The following is a 16,690-nucleotide window of genomic DNA, read 5'->3' as shown; positions in this document are numbered from 1 at the left end:
GGAAAGCCCATCTTGGGTGCTCTGTAGGACCTAGCGCCGGGCAGCGGGCCGGGTGGCCAGTGAGTGCGACTGAGAAGAAGCTCCCGAGACAAGAGGAGGAACTGGGAGAAGCAGAGGCTGCTCGAGCTTTGGGGGCAGGTTGGTTGGCTCAGTGGTCCAAGAGGAGCGTGGCCCAGGAAGAACTGGGGGAGCAGGTGAGGGCTGGGGCCTTGGGGACAGTGCCCCGAGTCAGCCTTCTGGGGCTCCCCTGTGTCCTCTCTGCCCCACGTTCTGAGCCTCAGCTTATGCTGGGTTTGGGGAAAGGGGAAAGGGCCAGGCTCTGGAGGGGGACTCGGGGCTGGGACATGTGCCCCCTGGCTCGAGGTGTCGCTGGGAACAGGCCCTTTCTTGCCTTCAGGAACTCGATGCACTTCCTTTCCTGGTCCTAGCAGAACTCTATATAAGGGAAGGAAACAGCCTAGCGGGCCGGGGAGCCCGGAGAGGCTGGACAAGCCCTGGAGAGGGGAGCGCGGTGGGGAGGGCACAGGCCTGGGGTGGCGATGGAGCCAGGGCAGCGGCCACGTCCTCCCCAGGACCCCTCCTGCCCAGGGCCTGTAGCTCAGCCTGGGAGGCTGGTGTCTTCGAGCCCTGCTGGGGTAGGCTTCGTCCTCACGCCCTGCCCTGCAGCCTTGGCACTTTTGCAGCTCCCTGTCTGTCGAGCACCCTCGGGCCCGAAGGATCCTGCCTCCCACCTGGCTTCCAGGCTGACTGCCGTCCAGACAGCTGCCCTTGCACGGCTTGCAGGGGCTGGCTGGGGCCTTCTGGGTGGGGCCCAGCGGACTTGCGATGTGGCGCCCAGGTGCAGGGGAGGGGTCATCGGGCTATTTCCTCACTCATGAGCAAGCAGACCAGACCCTTCTGGGGTCATTGGTTGGATTTTTCTTGCCCCTCTGCTGTTGCCTCAGTGACCAGGGCTCAGACACCGGCTGTCTCCTGGCTGCAGGCTCCTTGGTGGGGCCCAGAGGGTAAACAGCAGGCAGAGCGTGGTGGGATGGATCTGCTCTGGGAGTGGGACCCTCCCATGCTCTGGGTGGGGGAGAGAAGTAGGGTGTGGTCTGTGCAGATGTGTGTCTGTTGGGGTGGAGATGAGAGCCTCTAGGTTTCAGGGTACCTGGGTGACCCCTGGCCTCTGGGCTTCAGGGCCCCTCTTCTGCCCCACTTTCTTCTTCCTTTCATTATTAGTGCTGTTAACCTCTGTTTGCCTTGAACCCCCCACCCTCCACCTCCCCCTGGGCCCTACTATGGGACCTCTTTCTCTGGAGCATAGCTCCAGCCTGATCCCTCTCCCACTCGAGAACCTTCAGTGGCTCCCCAGTGCCAGCAGCTAAAAGTCTTAACTCCTTTGCTGAGCATTCAAAGTTGCCCGTGGTCAAGCCTGGAAAGAGGTCCAGTCTTCTTCCTTTCATCCTTTCAGTACCCCTTCAGTGCCCCCTCTTCCTTCCCTGCATCCATCCTGTGTCCCAGCCAAAGGGGACATCTAGTGGTTCTTCTAACATGCCAAGCATTCCCACCTCCATGCCTCGTTCATGTGTTATTTCCACCCGTAATGCCCTTTCCTCGTCTCCACCTTTCAGAACCCAGCCGCTAACCTGGTGAGCGGGAGGCTCTGAGCAGGGCCCTGGGACGTCTCAGTGGAGATGCCCGACGTGGTTCCCGCCCTCGGGGCATGTACGGGGTGGCGGGTGAGGCTCACAGTGGACGAAAGAAGGCGGTGCATCCTGCGTGCCTGGCTCGGGTGCCCGTGTGCCATGAAGCCTGCCCAGGACCCCCGAGTCCTCTCCGTGCTTCCACAGCCTCGGCACCTTTGCCATGGCACAGGCCTTGTCCCACCATGGAAGCAGCGTGACAGGTGGGGAAAAGCAGGTGTTTGAGTCCAGCAGACCCAGGTGACAGTCCTGGCACTGTCACTTGGCAACCGTGCCTTCTCAGGTCTGACAGGATTGTTGTGAGGACTACCTGAAGCCCTGTGAGATGGAGACTCTAATGCCTACCTCGTGGGGTGGTCGTGAAGAGTGAAGTGACAGTATGCACAAGGGCTTAGGACAGTGCCTGGCAGGCGAACACCTTAGCAACTACCGCGTCTGTGTCTGCCACCATGACTACCACTGGCTGTTCGACTTTGGGCAAGTTGCTTAACTTCTCTGAGCCTATTTACTGCAAAACCTTGTTAATAAGATTAAATAAAATAATAGATATAAAGCACTCAGCTCAGGGACACACAGTAGGTGCTGTACAAACCCCAGTTTCCTTCCCTTCCATGTGTCTTTTGGTGTCATTCAAGGTGGGTGCCTGGAATTGTTGGGGCAGGGATGTGGGGTAGCTGTCAGCAGTAACCTCTCTGGAAACAACCCGAGTGTCCCTAGATGGATGCACGGATAAGCACACAATGGATGCAATCTGTTCTGTGGAATGGTGTTTAGCCTCAAGAAGGAAGGAAACTCTGACACAGCTACAACACGAGTGAGTCTTGAAAACATCAGTGTGTTAGTCTGCTGGGGCTGCCACAACCAACGCCACACGCCGGGCGGCTTACACAGCAGAGGTTTATTTTCTTACAGTTTTGGAGGCTGGAAGTCTGTGATCAAGGTGTCAGCAGGGTTGGTGTCTTCTGACACCAACCTATCCTTGGCTTATAGATGGCTGTCTTGTCCTTGTGTCTTCCCTGTGTACATTTCTGTGTCTTAATTTCCTCTTCCTGTAAGGACACTAACCATATTGGACCAGGGCCCTTAATGACCTCATTTTAACTTAATGACCTCTTTAAAGACCCTATTTCCAAATACAGTCGCATGCTGAGGTACTAGGGGATAGGGCTTCGACATATGAATTTGAGAGAGAGACATAGTTCAGCCCATAACACCAGGTGAGATAAACCAGACCCAAAAAAGCAAATATTATATGACTCTTCTTACACGAAGTATCCAGAATAGGCAAACTCACAGAGACCGAGAGTAGATTAGAGGTTCCCAGGGGTTGGGGGGGAGGGGAAATGGGGTATTATTATTTAAAGGGTGTGGGATTTGTTTGGGATGATGAAAAAGTTCTAGAAATGGATAGTGGAGATGGTTGTACTATATTGTGAATATACTTATTGCCACTGAATACACTTAGAAACGGTTAAAGTGGTAAATTTTATGTTATGTACATTTTACCATGATTAAAAAAAAGGGACTAGCAAGAAATAAGGAAAAAACCCAACTTTCCCACTCGGTCTTGTGTGAAATGCTGGATTCGCAGATGCACGTGGCACTCGTTTTGCTGGGGGCAGGGCTGTCCCGTCCAGCCCCGAGACCAGGTGGGCTGGAGTGTGGGGCCTCCTCTGGAGGGCTGGGCAAGTTTAGGAGTTTGGGATTTTATGTAACTAAGGCTGAGACATGAGGTCTTCCTTGGGGCCCTGGGGACGGGAGTGTCACCTAGCTGGGATGAAGGTCCTACCATTTGCAGCGCTCAGAGGCGACAGGGACAGTGGCAGGCAGGCACCTGGGTTTTCTCTCGTCCTGCAAAGAGCAGTTCCAGAGCCCGCAGACCCAGACTCCACCTGCAGCTCCCCTCTTCCCAGCGGGAGCCGATTAAAATCCCGAAAGACACAATCCTGAATGCCATGATCCTGAATATTGAAATCCTGAAAGGTCAAAATTCAGAAAATATAATTCTGGAGAAAATAATGAACCATTCCTTTAAAAGATATTTATTTATGTTTTTAAAAAGAAATTTATTTTAGAAACATATAAAGACATGACCTAGGACTCATAAGCCACTTTACACAATAAAACAGGCAATAAAAACACACATAGTTTTGCAAGCATAAACACTCAGGTACACTAATAGCAGTCACACAGGTGTAATAGCTACGAGCAGATGAGCCATATTCATAGAGTAGTGGTCAAAAAGGGAGCTGCGTAAGTGCATATCACTCTGGTAATGTGTGCACCCAGCTTTATAACTGCAGTCATCTGAAATGCCGTGACGGACAACCTAAGTCTTCCGATGAGATTGATCAAAAACCGTGATGGGTGACCTCCATGTCACCAGCACACCAGTCGCCCAAAAAGCCAAGACCTCAAGAAATTTTATCTTTCACAAATGCAGAGATTATGATCTAAACCCCTTCCCAGCTGCTGGACCCAGGGCAAGAGTCATGGCCTCTTGCAGCTTCTGTTTCTTCATCTGTGAAATGGGCGCAATTTGCTGACTTCGCTGGCTCGGAGGGTCTCGGAAAGATTAGGCATGTGATAGGATTAGTCCCAGTGCCTGGCGCGTAGTAGGTGCTTGACAAATGGCAGTGATTTTACCAAGTGTCTCCTTTCCTCAGGCCTTGGGTCACTTCCATTCCTTCAACAGACATTTAGTGTGCACCTACTGTGTGCTGGCTCGTGTTGGGACTAGTGTGATGAATAGGACATGCTTCCTGCCCTCAGAGCACTTGTTCTGTAGAGGAGGAAATGGATTCTAGACAAGGAAGCACACACATGTGTAATTACGATTGTAATTCGCTCTGTGAAGACTGTGAAGGAAGAGAGATGGGGACAGGAGAGAGAATTGTGCGTGTGTGTATGTGTGTGTGTGTGTGTGTGTGAAATCTAAGGGATCAGGGAGGGCCTCTCGGGGTTGATGGGATTTAAGACAGAGCCAGAAGGGCAGGAGGAGCACAGCTATGCAGACAGCTGGAAGAAGAGCGTTCCAGGCAGAGGGAACAGCCTATGCAAAGGCCCTGAGGAAGAACAGAGCTAGGTGTCTGAAGGATGGAGAGGAGCCCACCCCTGTGGGTGGCGCTGGGTCCTGGCCAAGGGGGTCGGGCACAGAGTGAAGGCTGAGAGGAGGGCAGGGCCAGGTCACGCAGGGAGCTCCCTGCTTGGGCCGCCTGCCGTCCAGCGCTTTTAGACCCTCTCATCCTGGGGGAGTGTCCACAGTGTGTCCTGTTGTTTGCATAGTGCCCAGGGACCTTTGAAGTTGAGACAGTACTCATGGGGGTTGCTGACGAGTGCCAGACATTTCCTGCGGTCTGGGTGGCTAACACTGTCACCTCCCAGCGGCACCCTCAAGTCTCCATCTCACAGGCTCGGGAGCCAGATGCTCTGCTGCAGTGCCGGGCACATCTTTCCCCTTCCTGTGCCTTAGTTTCCTCATCTGTCAAATGGGGATCATAGCTCCCAAGGAGTCTGAGCAAAGGGCTTGGGACAGTAGCTAAGCTTCGGTTAGTGTGAGCAAAGGGCCAAGGCCAGACATGCAGCGCACTCACTCCGTGAGCAGCCTGTCGCTGTGGCTGTCACTGTCCCTGCTGTTGATGGCTCTGTGGAAATTGTGCTGACGGGAGAGTCAGCGTGGCTCAGAGGGCAAGGGCAGGCCTGCGAAGCCAGACTGTGGGTGTGTCCCCTGCCTCCTATGGGCCAGTGCATTAACCTCTACGCGCCTCCGTCTCCTCATCCACAAAATGGGGACAATAATTACAACGCTACGGGTTGTTATGAGAATTAAATGAGTTAATTTACACAAAGTGCTAAGAATAGTTCCTGGTGCAGAGCAAGTGTGATGGGAGTATTTGGGGCTGCAACGTTATTATTATTCTTATATTGTTCAGAGTGGAAAGACTGGGCACAAGGCCCTCTTACTCCCAGTGTCTAGCTGGGTCACTGAGGTGTGCCAGGGAAAGAAGAGCGCTTGCCTACGGCTGCCTTTCTGGGCTCAATCCTGTGCTGCCAGCCCTGGAGGTGAACCGTGGCAGGGCTGGCACCGAGAGCCCCTGCAGACCCCCAGAGTCTGCCCCTCTGCAGAGGGACGCTTTCTTGCTTGGGGCCCCCAGGGACAATGGGGGCAGCCAGTGCAGACACCAGGACCGTGGGGCCATAGGGCACGGGCCACAGGGTGGCAGGGGGCCCTGGTTCTCCCTGGCACATTCCAGGCTCCTGAGAGGGTGGCCAGGGGCCAGGGTGCCGGAGGGAAGGAGACAGCCTTTTAAGGAAACATTTCTCTGCTTAAAAAAAAAAGAGAGACAAGAAACACTGAAACACACAACAAAGTTAGTGGGCTGGCGGGCCGGCGGGCCTGGAATGCACAGCTGTGGGCGGAGGGGGCAGAGGCCATGGGGGGCAGCAGGCCCGAAGGGCACCTGGGCCTCAGGCCCTCGGGTGGGGGCTGGGCAGCTCCCCCGCAGATCCAGTTCTTACGGGGTGCCTCTGCCTCGGGGGACGGGGAAGGCCCCGTGGTCAGCACACCTGGTCCTCCCTCTTTCCACTGCCTTAGGCTGGGTCTGGGAGAGACACCCGCCCATCTGTCTCAGAGGACACCTGTCTGTGCTATCCCTGCCTCACTGTCACCTCCTGTAACAGACGGGCACGGCTGGAGGGGGCTGTGGCAGGGGCCCCTCTTCTTGCAGCTGGGCCCTGCGTTCGGGTTCCCTGCCCAGCCCGGCTCCAGCTCAGGAGAAATGAACATAGCAAGGCTCTGTCCTGGGGATGGTGCCTGCTCCCTGCCAGGACGTGAGGGTCCCATGGTGATGGGGTGAGCTGGGAGAGGGCACCCTGGGGACCTGGCCCATGACGTTGAAACCTAACATCCCCCAGAGTGGGGTTGGGGGCTGTGCCAGGCAGGGACAGCGGTATCCCCTGTGGCTGGGACATCGACTGGTGGTCAGGGCAGACAGGGAGCTCTGCAGGCCACAGCCAGCTCTGGGCCCTGACCTTCCCTTCCCTCCTGGTCTGTTCCCCCAGCACCCTCCACCCCACCCTTGGGCCCTGTCCCTGCAGATGCCTTTTCTAAAATAGTCGCTCATAGCCCTGTGCCGGTGTGTATCAACAGCTCTGGGTTTCTGGGAGCGGTTGTCTCTGTTTCCTCATTATCCTGAGAGTCGGGCCATGAATGGTAAGGTTCCCTTCACATCTGGACTTGGGATCATACTGCCTGGATTCAAATCCCAGCCACTATCAGCTGTGTGACCTTGCGCAAGTTGTTTAACCTCTCTGTGCCCCATGCACCTCAGCAGGGGATACGACAGTAGTATCCACCTTACTGGGTTGTTGAAAGGATTAAATGAGTCAGCACGGGTAAAGCATTTTTAATAATACCTGTCATGGAGTACATGTACGATAAGTGTTGGATATTGTTGTTGTTGGGTTTTTTGGCCCCATGTGATTCTCTCAACAGTCCCGGAATTCTGTTGAGTACAGGGTGATAAATGCTAAGACTGCTTGGGCCTCTTTGCTGGAGAAAGAGTTGGGCAGGGAGCCTGTATCATGAGTGGGTCTAGAACCCAGGGCCTCTAACTCCCAGCTGCGTCACCCCACAGCATGGGGCACTGTCACACGGGCTGGGCTCCAGTGTCCTCATCTGGGCTGGGTGTCAAGTCTGGGAGCCCTTGGGCTGTTGGGACAACAGCACGAGCAGGAGGAGACGAGGCCCAGCTGGGCTGCGCTGTGGGCTTGCGCCAACACCCGCTCCACCGGCGTGGTGGGCAGGGAGGGCTGCCCACTGTCGGGGCCCCCCCTTTGGCCGTCCATGGCTTGTGCCCAGACCCCCTCATGCCCGAGGGAGAGCCTCCCTGCCTGTGCCCTGTGTGGGCTCCTTGCCTGCTGCTCAGGTCGGGAACTGGAGCCAGGGTCGAGGACTGAGCTCCAAGAGAAACGTGTCCCGGCTAGAAAAAAGGAGCACATGGAGTCTCTGATAAATGCCCCTGCTAATTGTCAGGGTAATGGCTTGGCTGCCAGGCCTGGCCAGGGGAATGTTATCTCAGGGAGGGGAGCGAGCGGGCGAGCCCTCCCTCCCTTCCTCTCCTCTCCTCTCTCCCGCTCCCCCACCCCTGTCTGGAGGCCCAGGTTGCCATCTCCTCCTCCAGATCGGAGAGGAAGATGAAACCGATGAGGGTCATAGGTGGTCCATAGCGGGCACCTCTGTCCCTCAAAGCCCTTCACATATATCAGTGACGTCGATGGCTTTCTTTGGAAGAGCTGGCAGGGGCCCTTCACCGCCTGTTTCCTGCGTGCTTCGGGAAACTTTGCCAGGGCTGCTAGGAGCTGTCTGCAGCTCTGACCTTTGGGTGAGATCCCTTGGCATTGGGGAGAACGGAGGAGGTGACTTTCCCTGTTCTACAGGTCTTCATCTCAGTTTTTAAAAATGTAAACCAAACTTTACTATATTGTAGAGAATTCAGAAAATACAGCAAAAAATAAAAATCCTTCTTCTCATTCCCTCGCCCCGCTGGTATTAAAGTGCCGGTGTCTTCCCTCCAGCGACTCCGCGTCTGTGTACCGTTCACAGAACTGTGGTCCTGCCGCACATGGCACTTCTGCGTTCTGCGGCCCCCCTTGCCCAGGTGTCATTGCCCGAGCATGTCCCCTGTGCCCCAGTCTTCTGCAGAACCCTCAGACTGGAAAGCGTCAGTGTGTGCCACTGAGGGAAGGGCGGGGCATGGATGGCTGTGAAAAGAGATGCTCACCTGCCCTTTCTCTGTTCCTCCTACAGGTGGCCGCCCCCTGCGTTCCTCCATCCAACCATGAGATGGTGGTGAGTGACAGCCCTCCCTTACCCTGCCGGCCGCGCCCCCCGCTTTCCGCAGCTCCCCAGCTCCCCACTGGAGCTTTCTTTAGACGGAGTATGGCGTTGGGCAATGAGGTGGGAGGAGGAGGGTCGACCTCCCTAGGCCGAAGCTGGACCGGGAGGAAATGAGTCATGAGGCCCCTTCTGATGAGATGCAGGGCCTGCTATTTCCAACCTTGAGACTTGAGTCCTTGGAAAAACCCATAAAAGGGCATCTTGTGTGTTTCCAGGCCTGGCCAGGTGCCTGTTGTCCCAGGGCTCAGAGGATCAGGGACTGCTGTGGCATCTCCTTCCGCCCGCCAGGTTCTGGGTCAGGCACCCTTCAGCTGGGGGCAGGGGGTGGATGACATGACCCAGAGTCCACCCACCTGGGAGGTTTCTCACACCCAGGTGGCCTCCGTTCCATCTCCAAGCTCTTTGGCTTGACCCTGCTTTTCTGCTGTCACTCCGTTTCCCCCACTCCTCTTCCCCATCAGGCTTCCAGAAGAGCCTGGACAGGGGCAGCCCCCTGTGAGTTGTGGGGAGGGCCCTGCTCCAGGTTGACCCCCGCTGGGCTGGTTTGGGGTGTTGGATGCTCTTCCTCCCTGCCCCTCACCGCCTTCTCCCCTGTCAGAGATCCTGCTGCTCCCTGCTGGAGGTGGGCAGGGTCCTGGGGGCTGCAAAGGAAGGGGCCTGCATGGGCATGTGGGATGTGTCACTGAAGGGCACCACGTAGGTGTGATGGATGGTTTGGTGGGAGGTGCTTGTGGTGGTACTGATGTGGGCGGGGGATGGGGGCTGGGGGCGAAGGCTCTCCTGGGGCCCAGACAGTGGTGGGTACCTGTGCACCTGTGTGGTGCCTTGCTCAGTCAGGCCACCTGGCCCCTTCTTCTGCTCCAGCACCCACGTGCCCTGTGACGATGAGTCAGTCCCACCTTCTTGCTTTCTGGATCTCAGTTTCCCTTTCTGTCAAAGAGAGGGGCTGGACTAGATGCTCCAAAGGCCCCCTCAGTGCTCATAAATATTCCCTGTCCCTCCCTCCCTGCTCGAGGTCGAGATGGAATGACATAAAGCACATGGAAGTGCTCTGGGCTCTTGGTGTCACTGCTCTCTCCACTGGCCCGGGCCCTGCGGGGCTGTTTACCTTCTTTGCAGTGGCCCCTCTACCCCTGGTCTCACCAGGGTCAGACCCTCCTGGGCCTCAGTGCTGCCCAGCTGTGCTGCTCCAGCTGTGGAGCGTTATTCGCACAGAGCCCAGTCAAGGGTCATCTGACAACGGCGGGTGTTGGGGGTGGGGTGCTGTGCGGAATGGGGCCGGAGTGCATCCTGGCTTGGAACCGCCAGAGAGCAATCGCTTTTGGCTTGCAGAGGGACACCAGGGGAGCCTGAGGAGGGCGAGTGGGGAGGGGTGAGTATACATCTCTCATCGTCCCCGCTGAACTACCACCTTGTGGCTGAGGACAGAATGTCCTTGGCTGCTTTGGGAGACTGGGGGCCCAGGGTTTAGGGACCACCAGGCAGAAACCAGATGTCTGGCCCCTGGGAGTCTCGTGAGCTTTGTTTGCATGAGGAGGGGTCAGAGGTTGGGACAGAAGGGAATAGGTTGGCATTCCAGCGGGAGGGACGGCAGATAGAATCCACAAGGGATGCCTGCCTGAGAGGCGTTGTAGAATCTTCGAGTCTCTGTGATGTGCCCCATCTGTGCAGGGGGCTCTGCCCTTTCGGGGAGGGCGGGTCAGCCACCAGGCGGTAGAGGGGCCTGGTGACACCGGGCTGTGCTCCCAGAGGCTCCCCTACCTGAGTCAGAACTACCCCCTGCAGTAGAGAGCGGGGAGTTACACTCCCTCTGGGACCCGGCTCCCACTCCCTGGTGGTGTGGCCCTGAACGCATGGCTTAATCTCTCTGGACCGCGGATTCCCTTTTTCAGAATGGGGGTTAGTAATAGTACCTACCCCGTAAGGTTGTCCAAAGAATAAAATGTGCAGATTAATCCATTTAATTCATCTGTTTTCAAAACCCCTCAATGCCTGTCCCCCTTACTTGGAGCAACAGCCCAGTTTCTCCTATTGGCCTACACAGCCCTACGTGACAGGTTTCCTCTCTCACCTCGTCTCCTTCTCCTCTACCTCTCTCTCATCATCTTCCTCTCTCTCCTCCATTCCCTCCCACCTCACTCACTCTGTTTCAGCCACCTGACCCATTGCCGTTCCTTGAACATACCGGGCACGATGCCTCCGGGCCTTTGCACTTGCTGTTCCCTCCGCCTGGAATGCTCTTCCCGCAGGTACCAGCGAGGCTCTCTCCTGCCCAAGTCTTTTCTCAGGTGTCAGCGTTTCCCTTCCTTCAGCAACCCTATCTCTCTTCCCTGCTTTTGTTACCCCTTAGCACAAGCCACCCTCTGATGCACTATGCAGTTTACTTATTTATCCTGTCTAAGGGGCTTTGCCCAGGCCAGCATGCAAACTCTATGAGGACAAGGGATTTTTCCTGTTTTGTTTGTTGCTGTATCTCCACTGTCTTGCACATAGTAGGTGCTCTATATGTGTTTATGAGTGACTGGAAGCAAGGCATTCAGCCCGAGTCTGGCACAGAATAGGCACCCAATAAACAGGACTGCTCTTGCTCGTATTGCCTGGTTTGCTGACGGCGGGGCTGTTGAGTTCTGTGGGTGGGAGTGTATGGGGGGACGGCTGCCTTCGGCTGGAAGCTCTGTTGCTGTCCCCGGGGAGTGGGAAAGTGGCCCAGGGGAAACCGGAGAAAGTTTGGCTTCCCCTGAGAGCGCTCAGCACCTGTTTCCTCACGGGCGGGCGAGGCGAGTGCTTTGAACAGGTTCACAAGAGGGAGGAAAGGGCGAGTTTGTATTTTTCCTTCCTTTTCCATTCGCTGCCTGCCCTTCAGCCTCTGCAGCGCTGGTCCCCAGCCTCCCTGCCCCCTCCCTGTCCGTCACACGGTGTGTCTGTCGGTCTGTCTGTCTGTCGTGTTTTCCCCATAGCTCAGTTTGGCTGCAGCTCTCCCTCCGGCCTTCTCGCTGATCTTGCTTGAATCCTAACCCTATGGGATTCAGACTCCTCATCTTGGACACAGAATTTCTGCCCAGCTTCAGGCCCTGCAGGCCAAACACATTTTCCAGCCTGTGCCTGGGCCAGCCAGGGCAGAGTGGCTTAATCTTCAACCCGTGTTTTTGTCTTACTCAATAGATGTTGCCCAAGGCCTTGGGTAGAAGGGTCCTAGGGTCACCGCCCTCCTGTGGGTGCACTGGTGGGGCAGGGTGGAGAGTGGAGAGGGCTTGTTTGCCATGGACACTCCTGATCCTTGCAAAGAGCTGAGGCAGCTTTTCTAAACTTCTGAAAAATGAGTCAAGGGAATTTCCTGAGGGTGATAGCCACATGGAGTGGCCGTCAAGGTCGGCTGGACGCGGGCCTTCTCCACACACAGCCTGGAACCCTGGAGACCCGGGCTGGGGGAGGAAAGGTGTGCGCACTGCTTCTCCTTGCACGGGCCATCCCAGCCAGGGGCTCGGAATGTCCTCGCAGAGTGACTTGGAGGTCTGGAGGTCAGGTGGGAGTCTGGAGGGAGGAAGTGAAGGGCGAAGGGGACTGCTAGGCTGGTTTCACCCATACCAGCAATAACAGCAGCAGTGAGAGGTTCACCCTGTAACGGGACGTTGTATCTGCCAAGCTTTGTTTTGAAAGCTTTACGAAAATACACTCATTTAATCCTGATGACGGCATAATGACGAGGTGCCATGAGCATCCCCAATGTCATAGATGAGTAGCTGAGGCTGAAGGCCACAGAGCTACTGAAAGGGGGAGCTGGGATTCCGACCCAGTGGTCTGGGACAAGAGTCCACCCTCCTAACCACTAATAATGACAAATGTTGCTGTTACTTGCATAGCACCTGCAGTTTTCAAAGCCCTTTTCATGACACTGGGCCATCAGGGACCCACAGTGGCTTTTGCAGGATCCTGGGCAGGCCCGAGTCCATTCTGGGTAGGCAGCAGGGGCAGATTGTGTCGTGGAGCAAACTGGAGCTCAGAAAAGCTGGGTGACCTGCTCACGGCCACACAGCCAGCAGTTGCCAGGCTGGGTCAGGAGCGGATTCCTGGTCTCCCTGCTCCCAAGGGTGCCCTGGGCCCTTGATCTTGATGTAAGTCCCTGGCGTTTGTAGGTGGAGGGCTTCTCTTGGGCCCCTGTTTCTAAACAGCTAGCTTCTCTCTTTGCCAGTGGGCCCGGGATTTGTGGAGGGTCTGTCCATCCATCTCACCCTCTGCTCATCCCACCGGTAACTCTCTCCTGGGCGCCTGCTGTGTACCTGCACGTTCTACGTGCTGGGGCTGCAGTGCTCTTTTCTGCCACAGTCGTCAGGGTTCCTTGAAGGCAGGTGGGCATGGAGTAGGCCTGGAGCCACAGGGCAGAGAGGACTTTCGATACCATCTGGCCCCATCCTGCTCTTTTGCAGTTAAGGGAACAAGCCCTGAGATTTTAAAGTGACTTTCCCAAGGTCTCTCGGTGTCAGATCTGGGGCTGGAAGGCACCGGCTGTGTCACGGATGAAGGGAAGGGTGTGATACGAACTGGTACCAGAGGAAGCCCCAGCCTGCTGTCTTGCTCTCCATCAAGGAGAGCAATGACTGGTCGCCGTAGTGACTCTGCACTGTGGCCTGATGCATCGCTCATCCCGGGGAACTGGGCAGGCCACCAGTGGCCATCTTTGGGAAATCCTGAAAAATGGCCAGTTTTCAGCTGGAAGGGGCAAACTCTGGGCGTTGCATTCCCCAGAGGATGCGCAGCATGGGGAGGGAGGTTGGAAATCCCAGCTTGTGCAACCCCTAGGGCTGCTTAGTCCAGAGAGGAAACGTATGGGATGGGCGCAGAATGGGAGCGAGAATGTGTTGATCTGGTAGGTGGAGGTTGTCACGAAGAGGAGGAGACCTGGGTGTAAGGAAGCGCCTTCTAATACCTAAGACGGCTCACTGGCGGTGTTCTTCCATGGAGTATCACGCACTCACCGACACCTCTCAGGTGCCAGGCACAGTGCCGATGGAAGAGTCCCTCCCGGGGGAGCTGCCTGGGTGACAGTCTGCAGAGCCCACTGAGGTCCTGCCCCTAGGCTGGGCTGTGAAGGCACAAGGTCCCTGAGGTCAAGGCATCACCAAATGTGCTAAACACCTCCCCTGTGACCCCCACCGAGAGAGGCCCAAGTAGGGTGAAGGGCCCTGCCCTCCAATACCTGCTGTTCAGTGGCAAAGAGAGAGAGAGCTATGGTATGGAAATTAATTGGTGCCTGGCTCTGGGGTTCTGACCAGAGGTAGCCCTGGGGTCCAGGGGAGGGAGTGATCCATTTGTGCTGTGATGGTTGGGGAAATCTGCCTCCTGTTCCAAGTCCCATTTAAGATCTAAGCAAATGGAAGAGGAGGGAAGGAGAGAGGGCGTTCCAGTAGGTGGCAGGGCTGAAACAGAGAGGGGCAGGGTCTTGGTACCAATTGCTGAGTCTGACAGAGGCCCAGGGCAGTCTAGAGTAGATGTTTTGGGCTAGTGTGCTCTTGCTGGGGGGAAGAGGGGACAGGGCAATCTTATATTACCTGGGCTCGAACATGCTCTCGGTGGCCCTGGCTGGGGCTGGTGGCAGGAGCAGTGAGAGTGTGGGATGGAGGCAGGGATGAGCGTGGCATGTGTGGGCCCGGGCAGCAGAGGCTGTGTGCAGGAGAAGGGAGGGCAAAGCAGTGGGGTGGTGGTGGGGGGTTGAAGGACCAGATCGTGGAGGAGTCTGCAAGCTGAACTGGGGAACTTGGACTTGATGCGCTAAGCACTGAGGCCGTTCTGGGTCCCTGAGTGGAGGAGTGACCCAAAGCAGGGCGTTAGACCTGGGAACCAGCTGCCAGCTGTGGGGTGGCTTGGCAGGGAGGGCTGCCAGAGGAAGGCAGGGCAATCTGGATGGGGCTGGAAGGGCTATGCAGCAGGGCTGCAAGGGGGCTGGAGGGGCGTGGAGGAAGGCCTCAGGAAGCACAGCCTTCCAGCGCCCTGGCGCAGTGGGGAGGACAGCCACCTCCAGTGGGGGGCACGGCAAGAGGGGGCGTGAAATATTCCAGCCTGGCCCGGGCCCAGGGCTGGTGAATGTGTGCAAGCCAGCCGTGGTGGGGGTGTCCACAGTTGCCCAGCCTCAGCCAGGATTTGGGCACCAGGCCCCTGGGGGTGAGTTGGGGGAGGGACTGAGGACAGGAGTGAGCTTGCCAGTCCCCTCCCCTGGGGGGTGCAGGGAAAATCAGACATAACTTTCCACTTAATCACATCGGGCCTGTTCTTTTCCTCTGGTGGCCTCTGCCTGCCTGGGAGACGATGTGGCCCCTGGAGCAACTGAGCCTGTACACTTGGGGTCCCAGGCTCTGGCTGCTTGCTGGCTTCCCCTGCCACGCCCCCCCCGCCCCCCGCCCCGCCTGCTCAGCGCCCTCCCTCCAGCCCCTGGCCATTTGCTGCCACTTCCTCAGATGGAGGCTCAAGGTATAGCTCACAGCCAGCTGGCCACCCTCCCTGGAAACTAAGGCTCCTCATTTGCCAAAAGGGGTTCGAAGTGCTCCTTCTAGAGCCCTTGTGACAATTAAGCCAGGATGCCTTGGGAGGCACAGAGCATTGAGAAAGAGTCTCTCCGTTTGTTTGTTATGATCTCTGTTGATACTTGGCCTTCAGGGGGCTGTGGGGACCATTAAAGGAGGCATGGCGATCACGTGCCATCTCCGCCAGCCACGCTCCCTCTAAGTGCCCCGTAAATGCCATTTCCCTGCCCTTCCCTTCTGCTTTCAGCCCCCTCCCTGCATCTGCTTATGGCCCTATTTTTGGAACAAGCGATCCTGGAATAACTTTCTCTGGGTCCTGGGTCTGAGGCTCCCACCTCCCTTTCTGACGGGCAGTGCTGCGGTGACCTCATAGCTCACTGCCATGGTGGTAGATGTGATGTCATGGGGTCTTTTTGGCCCAAAAAACTGCCTGGATTCCAGGCCTCCCAGGGGGCCAGAGTGGGGAGAGCTGGGTGGAAGGGGGCAGGGCGTGAGGAATTTCTGGACGGAATGTTCCTCTGGAGGCTGAGGCTGCATTCTGCCCCCCAACCTCCCAGCCCTGAGCTCAGGCTTGGGCACTCCCCACTACCCTGCCGTTTTCTTCCTCCAAAACAGCAGCCCACAGACACATTTTTCCCAGCCCACCCTCCTTGCAGGCCACCAACGTGTCCTACTGCGTGAGCCTCCAGGCAGTCATCCCAGCCACCCCTCCCGTCCCGGCCCCTCTTTGGGCCCGCACAATGGAGGAGGGTACAGGCTTGTATAGAGGGGCCATGCTTGTCTTTTTTTGGAAAAAAAAAATTGAAGAAAGGATGTGCAGCTTCCCTGTCCATGCTGTGGTCCACAACCCCTCAAATTCAGGAAGTTCTCTCTGTGGTCTGATCTTGATCTTTCCTGCTGCAGCCCAGTTCCCGCTCTTCCTGTGGGAGCACAGTGAGGAAGACTCTCCTGAGGCCTGGGGCACAGGGACCGCTACAGATAGCCGTTCCCTGTCAGAAAGCTTGCTCCCACCAGGAGGGCAGTTGGTTAGGAGTGAGAGGAGCTGACTAAAGGTCATTGCCAGGGAGAGGAGCCATAGCACGGGGGCTGAGAGGAGCAAGGTTCCGATACTGGCTCTCCCACTGACTGGCTATGTAGCCTTGGTCAAGTCATTTAGTCTCTTGGGCCCTCAGTTTCTTCAACTGTAAAATGGGGTAATGTTTCCCTCCTATCGTGGTTATGAGGATTGATGACGGGGAAAGCAAAGAGCCTGATACGACGTCCAGGGCGCGGCTAGCACCTAACGAATAGTTGTCCTTGCACTAACTTTACGAGGAGGCGTCGCCAGGCCAGTGCCGGCACTAGGGTGGGGAGAGTGAGGCACCCCGGTGCAACATCTGAGGGGCGTCGCTCGGGATTGTCAGGTGCACTCGCAGGGCCTGAGAGTGATGCCTGCTTCCATTTTGTGCCCACAGTGCCTCACCCTGGTCCCTGCCTTGCTCCAGACACCCGAGTTTGGGACCCCAGGACAGAGTGGTCCGTGAAGAGCAGGGCTTGGCTTTTAAGTAGGGCTAGGTCAAAACTCTGCCACCTGCTCCTGAGCTGGAGTCTGA

The 16,690-nt window shown here is 56.7% G+C and overlaps 1 protein-coding gene across 1 annotated transcript in view; it reads left to right on the top strand.

The window, feature by feature from the left end:
- LOC105808725 (tensin-1-like) overlaps positions 1–16,690 on the top strand; it is a gene marked incomplete at its 3' end in the record, with an annotated part of 53,625 nt that overhangs the window by 8,436 nt on the left and 28,499 nt on the right. Inside the window, exon 2 of the mRNA XM_012642457.1 lies at positions 8,494–8,535. Coding sequence (XP_012497911.1) covers positions 8,530–8,535 — 6 coding nt within the window. The remainder of the gene's footprint in view (positions 1–8,493; positions 8,536–16,690) is intronic.

This window comes from Propithecus coquereli, unplaced genomic scaffold, assembly GCF_000956105.1.
Source record: "Propithecus coquereli isolate 6110/MARCELLA unplaced genomic scaffold, Pcoq_1.0 Scaffold18, whole genome shotgun sequence".
NCBI lineage: Eukaryota > Metazoa > Chordata > Mammalia > Primates > Indriidae > Propithecus > Propithecus coquereli.
Note: the sequence above shows the minus strand (reverse complement) of the source record. Positions and strands in the feature narration are given on the sequence as shown.